The 19,398-nt window shown below is 41.0% G+C and overlaps 1 protein-coding gene across 1 annotated transcript in view; it reads left to right on the plus strand.

The window, feature by feature from the left end:
• The window catches only part of itga9 (integrin, alpha 9), a 48,765-nt gene that overhangs the window by 15,541 nt on the left and 13,826 nt on the right, over positions 1–19,398 (plus strand). Inside the window, exons 15-18 of the mRNA XM_063491245.1 lie at positions 1,135–1,295; positions 16,699–16,851; positions 17,914–17,990; positions 18,396–18,543. Of these exons, the coding sequence (XP_063347315.1) occupies positions 1,135–1,295; positions 16,699–16,851; positions 17,914–17,990; positions 18,396–18,543 (539 nt within the window). The remainder of the gene's footprint in view (positions 1–1,134; positions 1,296–16,698; positions 16,852–17,913; positions 17,991–18,395; positions 18,544–19,398) is intronic.

A 19,398-nucleotide genomic window follows, 5' to 3' on the forward strand; every position in this document is an offset into this window, starting at 1 on the left:
GTAATGTGTTATCTTTTTGAGTTAGAGCATCACATCCATTGGCCGAGGCTGAGTGTCACTATGGCTTATGACTTACCCTTCAACATTTGCTAACTGGCTGTTGGGTGGGGTGACTGTTGACGGCTGAGGTGCAGTCCTGTTCCAGTGTTTGGGTGTAGTCACTTACAGCCCCCCCCAGGGGAACAGGAACCCTGTCGTTACATAATGAATATGTCCTGGCTCACAGGAATAAAGCCTCTCTGTTTAGTCGTCTGGCGAAACACCATGGAAAGTGCAGCACCGTGTGTTTGGTGACTCCTATAACGAAACCTTCATTCGCCTCCTCTGGAGTGAGGTCATGGCGTCCCCTCTGTTGGACGATGGAAACAGTAGGCTTTGGTCCGACTTGGGTGTGCTTGCCACCCCGCCCACTCTTTTACCAGTATGACACCCTCTTCACGAAACTACTAGAGAATGAAGTTGATTCATTGAGAGGAAGGGATTTAAAAGGGCAAAGAAACAGAAACACTGGTGATGTCAGGTTACGATTTCAAAACAGATCTGACGTTGTTCTGTGTCTCAAAGCCAGGTGTGGAATCAGCAGGAAAGCTATTACTAGGTTTTCTTTCATAATAAGATTAGTACCGTCCCACCAGCTGGAAAATTCAACATTTTTTCATTAATTCTTATGTCAGTTAACTGCAAACTCTTGAAATATCATCACAAAAGCCTGTTAACATGAGTCGACACTAATAAAAGACCTTCTGCCCAGCTCCAATTAATATCTTCCGGCTTGTGGATGAAAAATTGAACGTTCAAAATCTAAATCGTCACTGATGAGATTCCTGATTTCTTCAGTGGCAGTGCTTAGTCAGGCTCTATCACAGGAGCAAGCCATTTTGCCAAATCACATTAAATCTACTGAAACAACATTGAACAAAGTGCTGCTGTTAAGCTAAAGCACCATCATATAATTTGACCAAAAAATGTTCCCATCTTCCCTCTTACTTGTCTTAATTTCACTGCAATAAACACTTTTTTTTTCTTTCTCATGTCTTAATGGCAGTTACCAGAAAACCAAACCCTGCATACTTCTGGTTTTTCTATTTATCGTCAGCTGATGCTATGTTTACAGTGTTTTCTGCCTCCTCTCAGAGTTGCTGTATAACTTGACGGCTGATGTGGAAAAGCGCCTGAAAGGCCAGCCTTCCAGGGTCTACTTTGCTCAGAGTGGATCTCAGATCAGCCAGATGAGCCACCAGCTCAGCCTGGACATCAACCGAGAGGAGTGCCAGCGCTACACCGCCTACGTTAAGGTAAGTTTGGGTTGTATGTGTGGTCCTGCGCTGGTTGTGTTTGGATTGGGTAGTCCACTTGCTCTTTGTGTCCTCGGCTGATCTCTGTTAAGTTCCCATGACCCTGAGCACTCCCACCATGTAGTGTTGATTTGTGATATGAGTGATCTGCTTTTGTGGTCTATTTTTCCTCTGTCTTTATTTATTTATGTAGTTTTTGGTTAGGCCATCAAAGTCCACACATTTCCAGCTAAAATGTTTGCATAGACCGAACAAAAAAAAAAGAAAAAGAATAAAGTAGTAAAGTGAGGGTCATCACATGCCTCTTCTTAGTGAGAGAATTTACTGCTGTAGCTTAAGGCCACGGATCAACGGGCATCTGCGGGGAAGCTATTTGTGTCACCCTGCTGGGTTAGGTTAAAGGTAACAGTCAGTCGCTTGATGGTTCCTGAAACCATGCTGCTCAAGTGTGTATCTGCAGAAACTGACAGAAACAGGAAACAGAGTCTCCTTTGTCATCGCATAGTCCCGTTATTGTGTTCCCGTGTGATTTAGTCTCACATCCACAAAGAGGGTCCTCATCCTGAGGGCACCATCCATGTTTCACCTCCGCTAATACGGAGGCCCACTGCAGGCCTGTAAATTTCACTGGCGCTCTTAATGGTGCTCTCCAGGCGTTTTCTCTGTGGGAGGCCGAGCTGCCAACTGAGGGAGGTTGTCATTACCACGCTTTCCTCTCATGCTTTTAACTAGTCAGACTGTAATGAGCGTACAGCACACCGAAGAGTTGTAGAAGCAAGACTTTTGCCTTTTTTCCAAAGACAGCCTTATCACAGTTATCAGGGTTTACTCAGTGAAGTGAGCCCAGTGTTTATCCAAGCTCTTCAGTATGCCTGTATAGTTTAGCAAACAGGAGAATCTTAACATTTCAAACTAAATTTTCACTTGTCCTCAACCGAGGTTCAGCACACATAACATTAACAGGAGTCATAAAATAGTGTTTCTGCCCAGACTGAGTCTGACATTTACCTTCTTATGGGTGGGCGACTGCATCATCACTCAGTTCTAACCTAAGGCTGTCACTTATCTCTGCCATCTCTCTAGCTGTTACACAAACACACTTGTAGTGTAAGTGCCATCCATCAGGCCAGATGTTGCTTCAAGGACGGCGTCTATTTTGCAGCTCTTAGTGAATTAAAGGCGCTGTATAAAAACTGCACTTTGATGTTGGTCTGATCACAGCATTAGCAGTCTTTCCAGGGACCAGACTAGCTGCTTCCACCTGTTTCCACCTGTTTAAATGTCTTCTGGTTCTAGCCTTGCACAAAGAGTGGTATTGTTCTGCTCTTCTAACTCCTGTCCAGAGGACAAATCATTTTCATGCTTTAATACCTTAATGTTTGGCAAATATTTAACTTTGCAGGTGGAAAGTGTATTTTGGGGTAACATATGGTGCATTTGGATTGGCTTGACTGAGGTGTAAAAGGACTTCCACTCTTTGGTTTGTTTATTTATTTATAGATTTTGATGAATATGGCCTCAGATTCCACCTGCCTGGTTGCAAAACACACAAGAGAAACCCCCGAAGTTATCCAAAGGTGAAAAGCCACACAGGACTGTGAAGGTGTGGTGCACAAATTGCAACCTAGCTAGACTGTTTACAGGCTAAATGACCTTAAATATGTATAAAAAGTAAAGGGGCCCAAAGATTAGAACTTAGCATGATAACTATCTGTCATGAGTTTTTGTCATCATACATTATATGTTTGGGAGAAGAGCTAAAGAATCACCATAATCAGAGGTGATCTGGCTCCGCTCTCACAGAGGGTCTAGTGTGCTTGACCAATCGCATCGTTTATCTTACTCATGTGTCTGCCCACATGAGCCAATCCTCCCATTCCCTAGAAGAGGTATGCTAATGGAAACCAGCTGGTTCCTCGACTGTATCCTCAGGGGTGGAGGGTTTGCGCGCCCCCACCCTTCTCTCAGCTTAAACGTACAGTAAAAACACAAGAGTGAGACTAGCGTCACAGCAGGGTGCTGGGCTGCTGTTGTGTCAACTGGAACTGCACGCTGGTGCTCCTGATGGAAAACCCTCAGGTTGGGGTTGGCTGCTCAAGCCCTGATGCATGAGAGCCGATTGAAGCAGGCCCTGAGTTATTCCGAGATACACTCACGTTTAGAGCTGCTGACCATGTGCTGAAGCCATTTATTGACTTTATACATCAAATTCCTTAAAATGAGCTCAGAAACTGAATAATACACTGTTAAAGTTGTCTTAGTTCCACATAATGTGCATGAAGCACACACTTTCAGCTTTGACCATCTGAAGTCAAGTAAAGTTAAAAAAAAAAGCTGGTCATAGTGTGTTCAATAAATCATGACGTGCTGAGAACACAGGAGCATAACAAGAGTTCTTCAGAGGGTACAGAGTACAGAAGCAAATAGTTCAGTGTCTAACTTGTTCAAGCGTAATTCCTCTTACTTTCAATTTGATCATTTTAAACATGTTTTCATTGGCATCACTAACAACATACCAGCCCTCCAGATGGCCTTTGTTTGGTTATTTTTAGCTAAATAAACTCCATGCTGGCTTTTGCTGGAGTTGTACCTCACATTTAGGGAGGGAAATCAGCCATGATGACTGATGAGTGATTGGAAGTTCACATGACCAGAGGTGCTGTGCATGAGATGGAAATGATTCATTTAACAAGCAAACCACCAACTTTTAGTAGAAATTCTTCAGTTTGATGTTCAATTATGTTCACTTGGTACATTACATTTGCTGCACAGAGTCTCAGCCTATTGTGACAGACAGAGTCCAAGTAGTAAAACAGCTTGAATGTTTGGAGTATTATTCACAAATGGACACCTACACATTTAACCTTTGTAACAAGAATAAGTGCAAATGCTTGGGAAACAGGTACGTTTCTTCATTCAGATACATTAAAAAGCAAGACAAACACATTTGCTCCATTCAAACCATGGGTTTTTTATTTTGGTATCTTGCTTCTTTCTTGCTTCTTTTGGTATCTTGCTTCTTTCAAAACTGGTCCCCAAAGGGACCAGTTTTGAATTGCTAGGGTAGCAGTGCTAGCTTGTAGCATCCACTAGCAGTACAGGAAAAACAGGACTAAACAGTGCAAAAACAGAGTTTGCACAATTCTAATGAGCTTGAAAGTCAATGTTTGGTATGACCACCTTTATTCATTAACTCAGCCTGAACTTATGAAGACTAAAAACTAAAAAAGATTTAAAAAGTAGACTTCAAGAAAAGTTCTTCAGGCTTCTTGAAGCCATTCAAAGCTCTTCTTTGGATGTTGGGTGTTCCTTTTGTTCTGTTCTCCCACATTGCTTCAATAATGTTGAGGTCCAGTCACTGGGGAGGCCAATCAATGACTGACAGTCCCCCACTGTGTGTTGTTCTATCGAGGTATACCTTTACTGCTTTGGCAGTGTTGCCACTGATTTTCAGTCCATCTCTTTTGTAGTTTGGAATTGACATAGCCTTTTTTCTCTGCTTCCCTTTCTGAAGAATGGCTTGTTGACAGTCAATTTTCCACTAAGACCATTTCTGATAAACCTTCAGTGAACAGTAGATCGATCAACTGAAGGATCAGATGACATCCTGTGTCAGGTCCTCTGTTAATGTTTTTAAACAACATGACTTTTGGATACTATTCATGTGCTGTAGTTAGTCTTTCATTTTTTACACCATGCCAAGATATGCTAAGTTTTTGGCTAATAGCTCTTTGGGAATCACATTGTTGGTGGAATTATGCGATTTTATTCCTGTTGATCTGTGTTATCTTTCATAGAATCAACTAAGGAGATGGAAGCAAGTTGTGTTTTTTCATCAGGCTGCTAGTAACAAAGTCCCTAAAGATACAATTTAAAATTGTTTGTTTACTAAATTGTCTGTTATGTATTCATCCCTTGACTTGGGTGCTTCTTTTATGCTTGAATGATTCACAAATCAGTGTTAAGTGGTTCAACAAACAAACAGAAAAGAAAAAATATTCTTCTCAAAATGGTCAGCTACAATGGATGACCAAAACGATTGTTGGGTTTCCAGCCACCCTGCGACCCTGATAAGGATGAAAAGAATGGATGGATGAATAGATGGATGTTTTTATCACCAACATCATTAAGATATGACATTTGTAAACCACAAATATCTGTACAAAATGTCAGGACATGCATATCTATGTAAAACATGATGGGTTAATCAATTCCTATTATCATTTAAGAAAGTAATAAACTCATGTATGCTGTGAATACATTTCTTTGTTGAATGGAGGTCATCAGTGCCCATCGGTTGTCTTAAATAGTGTTTGGCTATACACAAGTGGCTTTGATTCATTGGTTGTTTTAATATATGAGTTTAATTATTCCATTGTTATATTTTGTGCAGTTCTTCCCTGTTTACATCGTTGGCCATATATCCATCATCGTGCATGTTTTTACTCCAGCAGTCCCATTACCGTTGAGCACACGTGAGCCTTGAAATCATGCCAAAAGTCAGCTCCATTTGTGGTCATGAGTGGTTTTGTGTAGCACTGGAGATGCATCACAGGCTCCAAGGAGGAGTTAAAATAGGCAACTAAAGCCCTGCCTGTAACAGTTGTCTGTTTAATTTAGCTTGTAAAGTATCCTGCCTGGCCCCCTCTCCTCTGGCCTATATACACCGTGTCCTACATCTCATGTCCTGCAGTAACATTTGCTCGGCACCACTGCAATATTTAAACGTCGGCCAAACTACATTCTGGTGACTGCTTCTATTATTGGGGTATCTAAAGCACGGCCATCTCTCTGTCAAAGCTAAATGCTCCAACGCCCTTTCCGGTCGACTGAATGATAATCATGACCCTACGTTCGTGTTGTGCGCAGTGACTGTTTAAGGGCAAGTAGATGGACTGATGGTGGTCAGTGAAGTTACAGAATTAAATTAAAAGTCCATTTACCTGCTCGTTAGTGCTGTATTATACGTCATTCATATCTCATTTGGCTAAATTCCAAAGGCCTGTCATTTCAGCAAACAGCCTTTAGGACAACATCGAACGTGAACAGCAGCCAACAAGAATATCAATGAGACTGTATGAAAAGCAGTGAAATGTATTAGAGGTTCATTAGTGATCCCGAGTGCACACTTTGCCTTGATGTATTACTTGATGTGCGTGTTTAGTTACTCGGTTTACTTTACTGTAACTAGTTCCAGACACACACTGAAGTGTGGTTTACTAGACATGAGTCTGCATCCTAGAAGACCTGGAAAGTAACAGTACTTGTATATTACACCTTTGAGTGAATGACATCTTACTTAATTCTATTTAACGATAGCAATAAAATCAATGTAAGTCAAAACAATTGTGAAGTCATCTGAACCTACTGTTTGACCCAAGTCTGCTCTTCACAGACAAACAGAGTAAGACAAACCAGGAGCTCCTGTGGCTGCATCTCAAAGAGTGTCCAGAAAGACAAAGTCAAAGTTTGGCACGTGGAAACTCAGAGCTGCAGCCACACTGCCTGCTTTGTTTGCCCCTTTAAAGTTCAACAGAAATGTGCAATTCCCTTGACACTGGTCTCCTCGTTTCATTTACCTCAGGCCAAGAGAGCTGATACAATGGAAGCATATATCAGGAAAGTAATCAAATCCAGCTGTTCCGCTACACTTGGCAGCAAGTCAAGCACCTATTTATTAAGTATATAATGGAAAAAAATCAAAAAACACTGAAGCTGTGTGCAGTGACAATAAATCAAGTAGAAATTGTCATGGGCAGCATCATATAAATGATTTCAGCTGAATGATAATAGCATTTACTGAATGCTATAGAAGAGCTGTTCAGGATAATTTTAGCTCAGGGAAATGTTTTCCTCAGGATTTCCCTACATGGCTGTGCCAGTATGAACATTACAGTTCTTCTGCAGGGCTGTTTTGTGAGAGCACAGCCGGCAGACGTTTGTTACCATAAAACAAGTCAGAGTTCTTGTTAATTTCCTTTCATATGTGTGTATGCGAGCTTCAAGCGAGGTATTATTTTTGGGATGGCTGCTTGTTACACTTACTCTGTGTTGTTGCCATAGTAAATCTATCGTTGTTACTCATATCAAGGCGACCAGAGGTTGGGCAGATTTGATGATTTGTTGATTTTGGCAGCTAAGCACGCCGGGCAAAATGCTTCTGCAGTCTTTTGGCCGGGTTACTGCCACATGATGCCACAGCAAGGCTACATAATGGGTGGCCAAGTCTGACCACAATGAAAGAGTTTCTCCTGCCATGTTTCCGACTTCACCACAGAGGAAACATAGAGTATGTATTTCGTAAGAGCAGCCTGTGATGCTGTGATACGTCTTAATGACGTTTTTTTTGTTTTGTTTTTTTTAATAACCCAGCAGGTTTGCCATTATTATTTCTCCCTGCTGTTTGCTAATAGTGTCTGTTTACATCTGGTGGTGACAACATTAAATTCCCCTTCCTGTGTAAACAGACAGGATCTGCCAAAAAGGAAATGGAACAAATATATACTCAAGACGGTTGTTTATATGCAGCACAGACTGTAATGTACGTTCATCAGGTGGATTTGATAAACTTGTGTGTGTGTGCTGCGGTCTTATCACGGCTTTGTCAGAAAACAATGGTTCCAACAATAACAGTGAAGTAAAAATGCCTCAGATTTGAACACAGTGATGAAATCAGCTGCAGGAAGCATCTGGAGATGTCCTCTATCACCAGGATGGGATAGACTCAAACGCACTCTCAAACACACTGCTGTTTTAAAAACAGCACATTTTGAGTTGCTCCACCCTGCTGGTATCTCATCCATCAGAGCAATGTTTTCTCCTGGGACTGAAACAGCCCTTTTCAATAAATACCCATTATTACAGTGTGGTGTCTTTTAGGCTGCCATAACATGATGCCCAAATTAGCAAAACGAATCCTCAGCCTTTTAGCAGTTGTGCTTTTCATTTAATTAAATGCGTAGGAATACAGATAACACGTTTCCTGTTTATCCGCAAAGGAGATTAATCAGGATCTCGAAGGACGTTAATCTCTCTGTACGTTACATAATTTTTTTCATGAAGTTTTTCATAAAGTTTAAACATCAAAAACACATTCTTAATTATATAATTTGTACTACATCATTTAAAAAAAATCTACTAAAATTAACATCGCTTTTGTAAAGAAAACTAGTTTTCTTTACAATAACTTCAAGTAAAAAGAAAACACATAACGCAATTAAATGCAGCTTGCTTCTTAAACATATATGCAATTGTTTTACAAATAGAAATGAAAACAGTGCACAGCTCTTAAAAATTGCATGACAATCAATGTAAAATCTTAGGACGAAGCAGGGTTGAGCAAATGGTCAAATATAATTTTAACATTACTAACCTCTCCGAGATCAGTCATGGCAGTCTTTATGTTTGCAACCCTGATTGATCGCATATACATCTGTGTGAGTGTTGTGCCAAAGTCTGGATATTATCCAGCTCTAAACACGTCCATAAAGTAGAAACACTTTGTGCACTCTTTTAGGGGAAGGGGGCTAACATCTAACAGCAACAATCGAAATATAAACAATAGTTTTTCAAGAATTGTGTAAGAGCCAGCAAATTTTGTAGTTCTCACTGTGACTATCACCTGTATCTGATAGGTTTGTCAGTTTGTCAGCAGCCTTATTTTTGGATGAAATAGCAGTTTGAACAATAAAGCATCCAAACTTTTACTTGAACAGTAATACTTGGATTTTTTGTCCATGCTTCTCTCTGTTGTACATTTAGTGTCATCCCAGAAAGTTGATTCTGTTCATGTGGATGTTGCGCTTTCAGTGCGAGAAATGTTTTGTCAGTCATCCAAGTGAGTTCTTCAGTCTCAATTTTAAAGAGACTGGAGAAGTCACATGGGATTTCCTTACTTTGGTGATGTTGCACGCAAACTGAGTTGCTTTTTGAGTTCAGTATTAAACTCCAAACCATCGAAATGACTGGCTTGGTTGTGTAACACAACCTTCTATACAGTTCTGGCATATATTGTACAGCTTTCAAATTATTTAATCAATTGTAGCAAAAAAAAAAAAAACATGTTAATGTTAATTACAGCTATTTAACACTGTACCAGCATCACCAGCTGACAAAATCCTCTGATGCCTCTCAATATTTCTCCAGCCAGCCAATCCCCTCATGACTCCCACTCTATTATCGCTCTGTTATCTGCCTCCAGATAATATATCAGATATATAAATACAAGTAGCCACATTTTAAAACAGTATTTCTTTGTAATATCTCATTTGGATAGAGATAAACTCATATTTATCTTGCTCTTTTTTTCCATATTGTGACTAGCATCACTATTATTCTCCAGTACAGACTTAAAAGCTAGCTAAGGACACACCGTTTGTGTTTGACTTCTGGCTAAGCTTCCTTAAAAGGATCTCCTTGGGATTTTTCTTTCCTTTTTTCAGCTAGGTTTGTTTTGCTTCTCAGGACGTGTCCTTGTGGTGACTCTGCACATGTCACTCAGGTTACAATAGACATCAGCCAAGGGATTAAAGATAATCGGACATGATGGTGACAGGAGCTCTGTGCAGAGAAATGAAGAAGTTATACACCAGTACACGTTATTCCATTTTTATTTACTTCTTCAGCTGCTGATTTCCACTGCATCGCCTTCCAGCTTCCAACATTTCAAGAATGTTGCGAAGTGCTTAAATGAGATGTAGTAGTGATGCTGAAAATAGACCAGAAACAAAAAAAAAATGTGTTAAGAGTGTCACAGTGTGGGAGCCGAGTAAGGACGAACCGAGATATGAGGGAAAACATCTGTGTATTTATAGGTGGCTGGCTAGATTTCAAATCCAGATATTACTCTAATGCAGCTATAGTTAGCGCTGGCATTAAATCAAGTTGCTGTTGATAGAATGTAGTAAAAATAACATGCTGATGAATTTGGTATGTTTGAGCAGTAAACCAATTCCATCTGCGAATTTCCACAGGGGAAGCGAGGCACCTTTCTCTCCTCCTTTATAAATCCCAGCTGTGGCTTTAACTGTCTGAGGGTCAAATGCTGAATGCCTTCTTCATGATGCATACGAGAGCATAAAAGTTTTCTGTAATTTGTATTTAGGTGAACGTTGCTTTAAAAAGCAATAAATTCTCGAATTCCTGAAGGCAAGATCTATAGCTCCTTACCCGTGGGATTTTTTTTTTATTTAGGAGGGAGTTGAATTACTGGAAGTCTGAAGCAAAGAGGTGAGTGTTTCAGGGGAATTTTCTTTTACTTAGTGAGAGAAGGATTCTGATCAGCATTTTCAAAGCAAATGAATGTTTCCTGTCTCCACGCTGTCATGAAAGCATTACAAGTATGTCTTGATGCTGTTCGTGATGTGGTTTCACGCATGACAGGACAGATGGTATACGTTTCCTGCCAGTTATACTATTTATCTGTTTTAGCCTGGAGGAAATACGTGTTTGCTCATGGGAGACGTTACAATGCACCACAGCGTCTAGCGTCACTCAGCCTTAGCTAAAGGATAGGATTTGGATCATTTATGTTTTCACAGAAACAGCGGCGGACCAAATTTGCGCTCAGGATTCAGTGTTCTGTTTGTTAAAACTGAGGGTGAAAGCAGGGTTGAAATTAAAGATTATCTAATCTCAGGGTGAATTTGTCAGGCGTTTGAAATGAGAAACTGGACATTGAACAAAACATGAAAACATGAAATCAAACAAGTGGAAAGTGAGATTGAACACTTCATGAGTCTAGGACCTTAACAGTACCACAGATTCTGATGGGAAACTTCCCTTCTGTCATAATTTTTCCATGTTGTCCAAGTGGCACAGTGACCAGTAGAAGTTTATTTGCTCAAACGTTCACAGTAGGCCACTCCTGTTTACTGAAAGCACAATTTACTCCTAATTACCAGAACTACACAATCCACACATTAGTTTGTATCATGGACTTAAAAAGCAGAACTATCTCTGTACGATGAACTGCTCTTGTGTCATCAGTCTGATGCAAGTCTGGATTTTCTTTCTTTTTGGTGTCAAACACCTTGTGGACTTGCAGTGTGTGATAAATCATGTTGGTGCCTGAAGCTGGATTTGCATCTGAGAATCGCTGCCTCTACAACTAACATCAGACAGAGTGAAATATTTTCCATTGGTTGGAGTAAACATGGCTCATTTTGAATGGGAACTGTTTTCAAAGGCCTGCTGCATACATTTTGAATGACTGGTAGTCTGGCATTTTCAGATTAGTCTGAATCATTTGGTTTTGGACAGACTGACGGTATTACAGCCGAAGAGCATTTTCTGTTTTGTAAACCAGACAGGCCGCAAAGAACATGTTTAGTTTCACAGATTCATATTGTTATTTCAGACGACACGTTTTTGCTCAAAGCTGCCATGCCGACAGTTTTTTTTAAATCCGATATATCAATGGAAGAATGTAAAAAACAATGCGAAGGGTTCACTTGCAACAAAACTTTATCACCTGAACCTGCAGTTCCCCTCAGCTTTATAGAGCTGTTTCGCTTCAGTTCATTGTTTCGCAGGTAGGACAATGATTTTATTGCTTTGGTTTATTCTCACTGAGACTCATAGTGTTGCTTTTGGCCAGAGTGGGCAGCTTCTTTCTGCTTAAAAGCTCGAAAACCCACCAGTACTCTACCAGTTCCAGCAGACAGAAGTGGCTCATTAAACAGCTACGTTTACAGAGATTTCCTGCAGGAATTACTGAAGAACAACACAGAGCTGAGACTGAGTGAATATTGGTCTGAATTCAATCAAGTGGGCGCAAACGCAACTACACTATGTGATAAAAATGCGCTGCAACTGTTGCATGGATTAGCTTTTAGGTTTGCCTTCTAATATGTGACATTTTATTATATTATTATATTTTATATTATCGGCCATATGTAGTGACGTCTTTGAAGAAAATGATGTCACTGACTCAGTATCTGGCCAAATGTCAAACCACAATAGTTAATGGAAAAGGGCACATTTGATTTTCTAGACACCGTGTGATCAGAAACACAACTCAACATCACTCCTACTAGGTCAGGTCTACTAGATGAGCATTCAACCACCATGTACATCTTCACAGTATCAACTTTTCAGTTTCTTTGGCCTACTCTAAAAATCAATTCATTCTCAAAATAATGCAGAAAACATACAAAATCTCCTTTAAAGGAAAATAGAAACTGTGTGACGAGACAATGAGAGAACAATGGTGCCCTCAGGCACAGTTAAAGTAACAAAATTAGAGGAAAACCACAATAAAAGCTTAATGGTGAGAAACCTCACAGGTCTGCTGTTACTCCCACTGTAAAGTCCTTCACAATGTCCTTGGAGGAAGTTATTTAGATTTTTAAAGAATATCCTGCCTCTGGGAATGACAATTCGAAGAGTTTGGGGGATTTTAGCAGGATGTAAAGGGTGGCTTTTGTGGATGTGAGTGTTCATTGCAGATAAATCAAGTAACACTGTCAAATTTGTTATACGGTAAGAGATGTGTGATTTTAATCTCTTCCGGTTTAAGAGTGAAGACTGCTGGTCTGCCTTTTTAAGGAATTATGATGATTCCACAGGTCCAGTCTCTAATCTTTCTGCCATGACACATGAGGATGATTTTCACAGACAGATTGAAGCTGCTCCTATTTGACTCCTCCAAAGGTTTCTAGCAGAAACAACCAGACAATGCTCTTCCCTACTCCCACTCAGTTTGTCATTCCAGGCCTTTCAACATCTGCTAACCTATTCTGAGCAGAGCAGCTGCTGTACTTTGACCTTCTGTCACTAAAACTTTCTGTAATTGTCTTATTTCTAGACTTTTTCAAAGGGCACGCTTGGATAAGCTGCGTAAGTGCATGCCTGCCATATGCTGCAGACATTACTATAAATACTTTCAATTTCACGTTGTCTCCTAGTGTCTCAGCATACACCCTTACCTTTAACAGGTTGGATCCATTCATCACATAAGGAGAAAAAAAGGTTTTTTCCATTAAAAAAAAAAAAGTTCCCTGGCATTTAGCCCTCAAATAAAACGGCCTCAACCTGTAAGTCATCCAAACATCTATTGTCCTTAAAAGGAGTGCTGTATTCACATTTCCCTCCCAAGTTAATAAAGGCTTCCCATGACCAGGCTTAAGCTATATGCTTCTGAGGGAATGGTTTGGCTAAGAATGGAGCTCTTCATTTCAGCCAAGCATGAGGCGTTTAAAGTGCAGATCAGAGCCTTTTGCAGTCTGATGTCATCCTCCCCGCACCCACCATGATGGAGCTGCTCCGTGAGCATGAATGGGGCAGCTTGGTGCACTGCCATCTTGTTGATCAGATTAACATGTGAAAGTCTAGCTCTAGCACTAGAGTTTAAGGCTAAGATTAATTCACACGGTAGCCATGTTCATTAAAATCATGCAAGCTTTGTACTTTATGCTTACGTTATGGATGTGTGGGAAAAATCCATTTGGGGAGCAGGAATGAATGTCAAGGGAAAAGAGTGGTTGGTAAAGGTGTGAGTTATGCTCTGTTGTGCCAAATAAATGGGTCCTGAGTGTGAACCGGAGCACAGAAATAGTATTTTGGCAGAAGTCTTGTTCCAGAGCGAGGGAGTGTTCAGCTTAACTTGTTTTCTTTCAAAACATGCAGCATAGCAAGCTGATCTGTGTCCTGTGAATTAAATACATATGAATAATAAACCAGGAAGCACTTGTATCGAGCCTGTTGTAAAAGAAGCAAACTGCTTTAATGTGCCGATTTTTCATCCTACAGCCAATAATTTACAGTTAAGGTGAGTACTGCTGGAAAACAGCTGCCTCCTGCTGAGTTTTGGCATCTCCACAGTATTGACTGGAACCTTTAATGAGTAATTTTGCCCCAGAGATGATCAAAAGTTTCAGACCTCTGTTCAGTGACGGTGCAGAATATTTAGCCTTTTTTTGGCAGTTCTCTCTCCAGAGATGGATTTTTTTTCACATGGTTTAAATCTGTGTGGGAAATTTTAAAAACTCACTACAGCATCCACAGACTGAGACCAGGAGATAGAAAGGGACAAAAATATTTTTAATCCAACAGAAACAGATATTGCATATAATGAGCCATATAATGAGGATTTGTGTGGTAGCCATTGATGATTACAATGCTAGACCCTGTTTCTGAGCAACTAGTGTTAGGGCTCATTCAGAGCTATATGTTTAACTCGAATTACTGGGCTCCAAATATCAGAAATTCCACTCATGTCATTGCTCTATCTGATCTGAGACCCGTGGCGCTCCCTGCGGCTTCTGTGTTTAAATGAGGCTTAACACAGTGCAAGCCTGTTGAGTGGCAGAATGGCCTCTCACAAGTCTGCCTCTGAACTTCACCAGCATGTAAGGAGCAGTTATTGCTTCGATTTCCATAATAATATAGGTAGCAGGCGGTAAACACTAGCCACTGTCTTTTTCAGCTAGACCTCAGGAGCTCCTCTGTTCCATAAATACAGGAACTAAAAGAAGGATCAGGTGGGAGTAAATGGCCCAGCGAGGGGTGCGGATCCGGGTGGGGCAATTGGCGGCATTGATCCAGGGATAATAAAAGCTTAGGCCAAGTGTTACCAAACAGAGTCTGGTTCTTCTAATGTGAGTGCGCTGTTAGTCTTGGGAGTTCACGAGTCAATTGGTCAGTCTTTGGTCCGGTGTGTCAACGATTAAGCGATCCTACATCTCTACAAAAACAGATGCTCTGTTATGATTGACAACAGCAAGCTCATTGGAATGTTTCTTAATATTTACATGCACACAGAGGTCACTTTTAGGCAGGACATTGGGCAAAAATACCCCACTTTTATTTCTAGCCATTACGTCCTCCAGTTCCCTTGTGGCTTGTGAAAATGCGAGATAAGCAGTGGGAATTTGGGACTGGAGACCCAAGCAGTTATCTCCCAGGGGGTCAGTTCACTCAGAGGCCAGCGGAAAGGGGCCATTTCATGCATTCGGCTTTAATTGCTGCTAACACTGAGGGCTTTGCCAGTGCTTCATACATATCCTGCAATAACTAATTGTGTCACAAATTTGTTACCTCCCAGCTTAGGTGACCTGCCAGTAGAACAACACTGAGAAGAATGAACTGAATGGTGGATTTGAGATGAAAATTTGAAAATCTTGTTTCTGAATGAAGGTTTTAAAGACGCCATCTTTCTTTGCTACCTGAGTAACTTATTATAATTAAGAAAATGATTGTGTTTTTTAATCCAGAAAATAAAATCGAAGTCAGATTTATTTATTTTTTGGCAGGAGATCCAAGCACACGATGGCAGAAATTAATTAAAAACGCTCCGATATTATCTGTCTTTATCTGTGCCGGGCACCGTTTCCCAAATGAGCCTTAAATCATCTGTTTTTGTCATGCGCTGCACTAACGTTTGCTCTTTCCTGCTATAACTCTCTCATTGCTGATGATTTGGGTGGGTTTGGCACTGGTGATGCCTCATGTCAAAGCCCAGACTGGCCCTGTGCCTGCCTGAGGAAAGAGGATGGGTGGGTGGACAAAAAGAGAGAGAAAGTGCAAAAGAACGAGTGGCCACCGGAAGACACCGGGAAGCCCTTTGTGTTGACATTGTGGGCTTGGCTCTGTGTTAGCTGACATCAGTCACCGGTTGCAGTTGGAGCTCTTGTGTGTGTGTGTGTGTGTGTGTGTGTGTGTGTGTGTGTGTGTGTGTGTGTGTGTGTGTGTGTGTGTGTGTGTGTGTGTGTGTGTGTGTGTGTTTTTCTGCTGCGGCTTTTAGATAGCGAGACCAGAGCCAGACCCGGCAAGCTGCCTTCAAAGAGCTGAGTAGACAAAGAGATGAAAAACCAACATCAGTATCAGCTTTTCCCATGTATGTCTTTCAGTGCTGTCATCTAATGAAGATGCAGGATTTGATCACATTTAGCTCTGTTTTCTTTCTGTCTGTGTTGTTTCCAAACCTGATGCCAAATCAAACACTTCTTTTATGGTCTCAGATGGAGTCGCCAGGAATGCCAATATATCTCTCAGAGGCAGTGCCAGCGGGTTTTTTTTTTAAGAAAAAAAAGTTCCTTGCTTAGAATCTGCAGTGGTGGTCGCACTTTTGTCATACTTAACGATGGCCAATGATGAATTGATGTTGATGAGATGTGTCAGCCATCCATACAAACCAATTCACGTGATTTTATCAGTGTACTCGTGTCTGCGTGCAGCCCTGGCAGACTGATCACTACGATATGACATTTTCAGACTGTGTGATCTTCCGGTAATCTGCAGTGTAATGTGTCTTTGCGCCAGGCGTTAATCGGAGAAAGATGTTAAATTACTGCAATCACCCAGACAGCTGCATGACAGTTATATATCTGAGGTTACATTTAGTTTTAGTGTGTCTGTGGTTGGACAGATTCCCCTGCATTAGCCTTGTTTTTGCTTTCCACAGAAGGACGTAAAGGACGTGTTCACAGCCATCACATTCGAGGTGGCTTACAGCCTGGGGACCCACGTGCTGACAGGACCCCAGGAGCGAGACCTGCCCGCGCTCACTCCAGTGCTGCGATGGAGGAAAGGGAACAAGATTGCAGCGAGGAATGAAGTACGGAGAGCTTTTTAAGTGTGAAGTGAAGGGGAATGCTTTTAAACGAATCCTGAAGAGTAAAATTCATGTTTTTCACAGCAGTATCTGCAACACCTAATAAAGTTTGATGCTGACTTTTTATGGAGAAATATTATCAGCCGTTGGATTTAAAGTAGCCTGCCTTTGAGGATCATGAACATCCCAGCTATTTCACTGTGTGTTTTTCAAATATTTGCAGGATTAAAGCAGGATCTTGAGGCAAAACCGATAACTGACTGAGTTACTTCTTTGAAAAAAAGAAAGGCGATCCCATCATTAAAGTAAATTGCAGGAATCAGAGGATTTGTCATTCTTAAAATGAAATCTTGTGTAACAGTACGATAAATAAGTTCAGACTAAATCCACATTCACTGTAATTTTCATTCTATTTTCACAAATTACACAAATACAGTAAAATATTACTTATAAGATGTTTTTCTGTCTATTTAAGTGTGCCTTGCTCTTATTGTAAAAGGTTGACAGTTAATTCCTACCAGCTCAATTTATGATATATTTCATTTCCTGACTAAAAGTGACCCCCGCCAAACATGATATTAAAAGACAGAAGTGTCTTCCTGCAAACCACAGTAGGAATGAAGGAAATGGCTCCAATGTGGGGTTGTAATGATTTGGTGTTGGTTACCAGCTTATTATTGCCTGTGTTAGCTTTTCTTGAGTGGAGTCCAAAAAGACTGATTCATTTATTTTCTTTGCGAGCACCTCTAACCTGGACCACATGTGTTTCCCCTGGTGTATGCACTTCTTGAAAGAGCGAGGCAGTTGCATTTCAGCATCTACAGAATCCGTTTTATCTGAAACTCATCAACTTTGCATCAGACTTTAACGCTTGACTTAAATTTCCCTTCATGATTTAAACCAAAGCCCATCCTCTGACTAATTAAGGGAAAGATAGCTTTGTGGATGCAAAACTACTGGATAGCTCACACAGCAAAGCAACACCGCCCCCTAGTCTGAATGTGGAGTCAGTGTGTTCAGGGCATGAGGTCATCTTAACTGTGTACTGTACTGTTTCCTTTTCAGACTTGGTTTGAGAAGAACTGCCTGTCAGACGACTGTGCCGCGGATCTGAGGCTTCATGGGAAACTGTTGCTTTCTGGGTAAAAACATTTTACTTCGTAGCTCAGATTCATTCTTTTCTTCCAGTACTAAGGAAGCGAGCTGACATCATAGGCCATGAGGGTGTGGGTAGTGGAACTCTGACGCATGCTTGGAGAGGATCCATAGGTTTTTTTTTTCCATAATTAGGGAGTTCCCTTTCCATTATTATCTATCTCCTGTTCTCTACTCAACAGTTTATGTCTGTCATCCTAACAACTCATTTGTCTGCATATATTCTTTGCTGTGCTCCAAAAACAAACAGCTATTCTCCTGCAGGTGCACTTCTCTTTGTACACTAAAAATTTCAAAGAAAAATGGCTACTTAATATAAAGCTTTACTTACTGCTCTTCAAGTGATTGTTTTTAATTGCTGAAGTACACTGTTTACTCTGTGCACCCACCAGCTTGCATAGCAAACCCCATCTGGCCCTTGGAGGAGTGAAGAACGTCTCTCTGAACCTGACCATCTCCAACGCTGGCGATGACGCCTATGACACAAACATCTACTTGAACTTCTCCAGGGAAGTTTTCTACATCAACTTCTGGCAGAAGGTCTGTGATTTTTGAAGTATCTGCTATTTATTTACTCTGGTTCACATATTTATATCAAAAATCTGACAGTTTGTTTATTCGCTTTAGTAACGTACAAGCGAAGCTGAGGCCGTAACGATTTACAAAACCATATTTTGCACACACGTATTAGATGGATAGCCTTGGTGTTCCGCTGTGATGTACATTTTCCCGAGGACTGTTTATTTAAAAAGACTATATGATTATATGTCAGGAACACAGTCTAAACAGTGGGAAAGCCAGATCTGCGTGACGACTGGGGAGCTTAAAGCTTTGCCTGAGCTGTGTAGGTAGAAGTGAAGATGAAAGCATAAAAAACCGGAGAGCCCCAGCAGGAGGAGCAGCAGCTGTCCCGTGTCAGAGGGCAGCTCCTCTGGCTGAGCTGTCAAACGCTCCTCTGACTCATTTAAGACAGACACACCATGTCATCAACAAATGAGCTGTATGCATGGGAACAAGGCACAACACACATTTGTATTTCCACAAGCTTGACTTATTCTTACTCTCGCAGGGCCACATTTAATTAGATATATGTGTACATAAAGTGAGGATTATTCCTGACCTTCATGGGGATGTGATGCTCCTCACATAGTTTGACTTCTAATGATTGTAGCATTCTGTCGCTGTTAAAGAAATATCTACCCACTGCCATCCCACATTGAACCTGAGAGATTTTTCTTGCGGATCGATTTCACAGTGTCCACCTCTGCCTCTGCTCACGTCTGTTTGCTCACTTGTTGTCAAAAAGGCTGCTTGTAGCTGAGCGAGACGCCACGTCAGATGGTGTACTTTGACAGCATTCATGAGGAAGGGGTTTCTGCCCCCCCCCCCCCCCCA

The sequence above is a fragment of the Pelmatolapia mariae genome, linkage group LG13, assembly GCF_036321145.2.
Source record: "Pelmatolapia mariae isolate MD_Pm_ZW linkage group LG13, Pm_UMD_F_2, whole genome shotgun sequence".
Taxonomy (NCBI): Eukaryota; Metazoa; Chordata; class Actinopteri; order Cichliformes; family Cichlidae; genus Pelmatolapia; species Pelmatolapia mariae.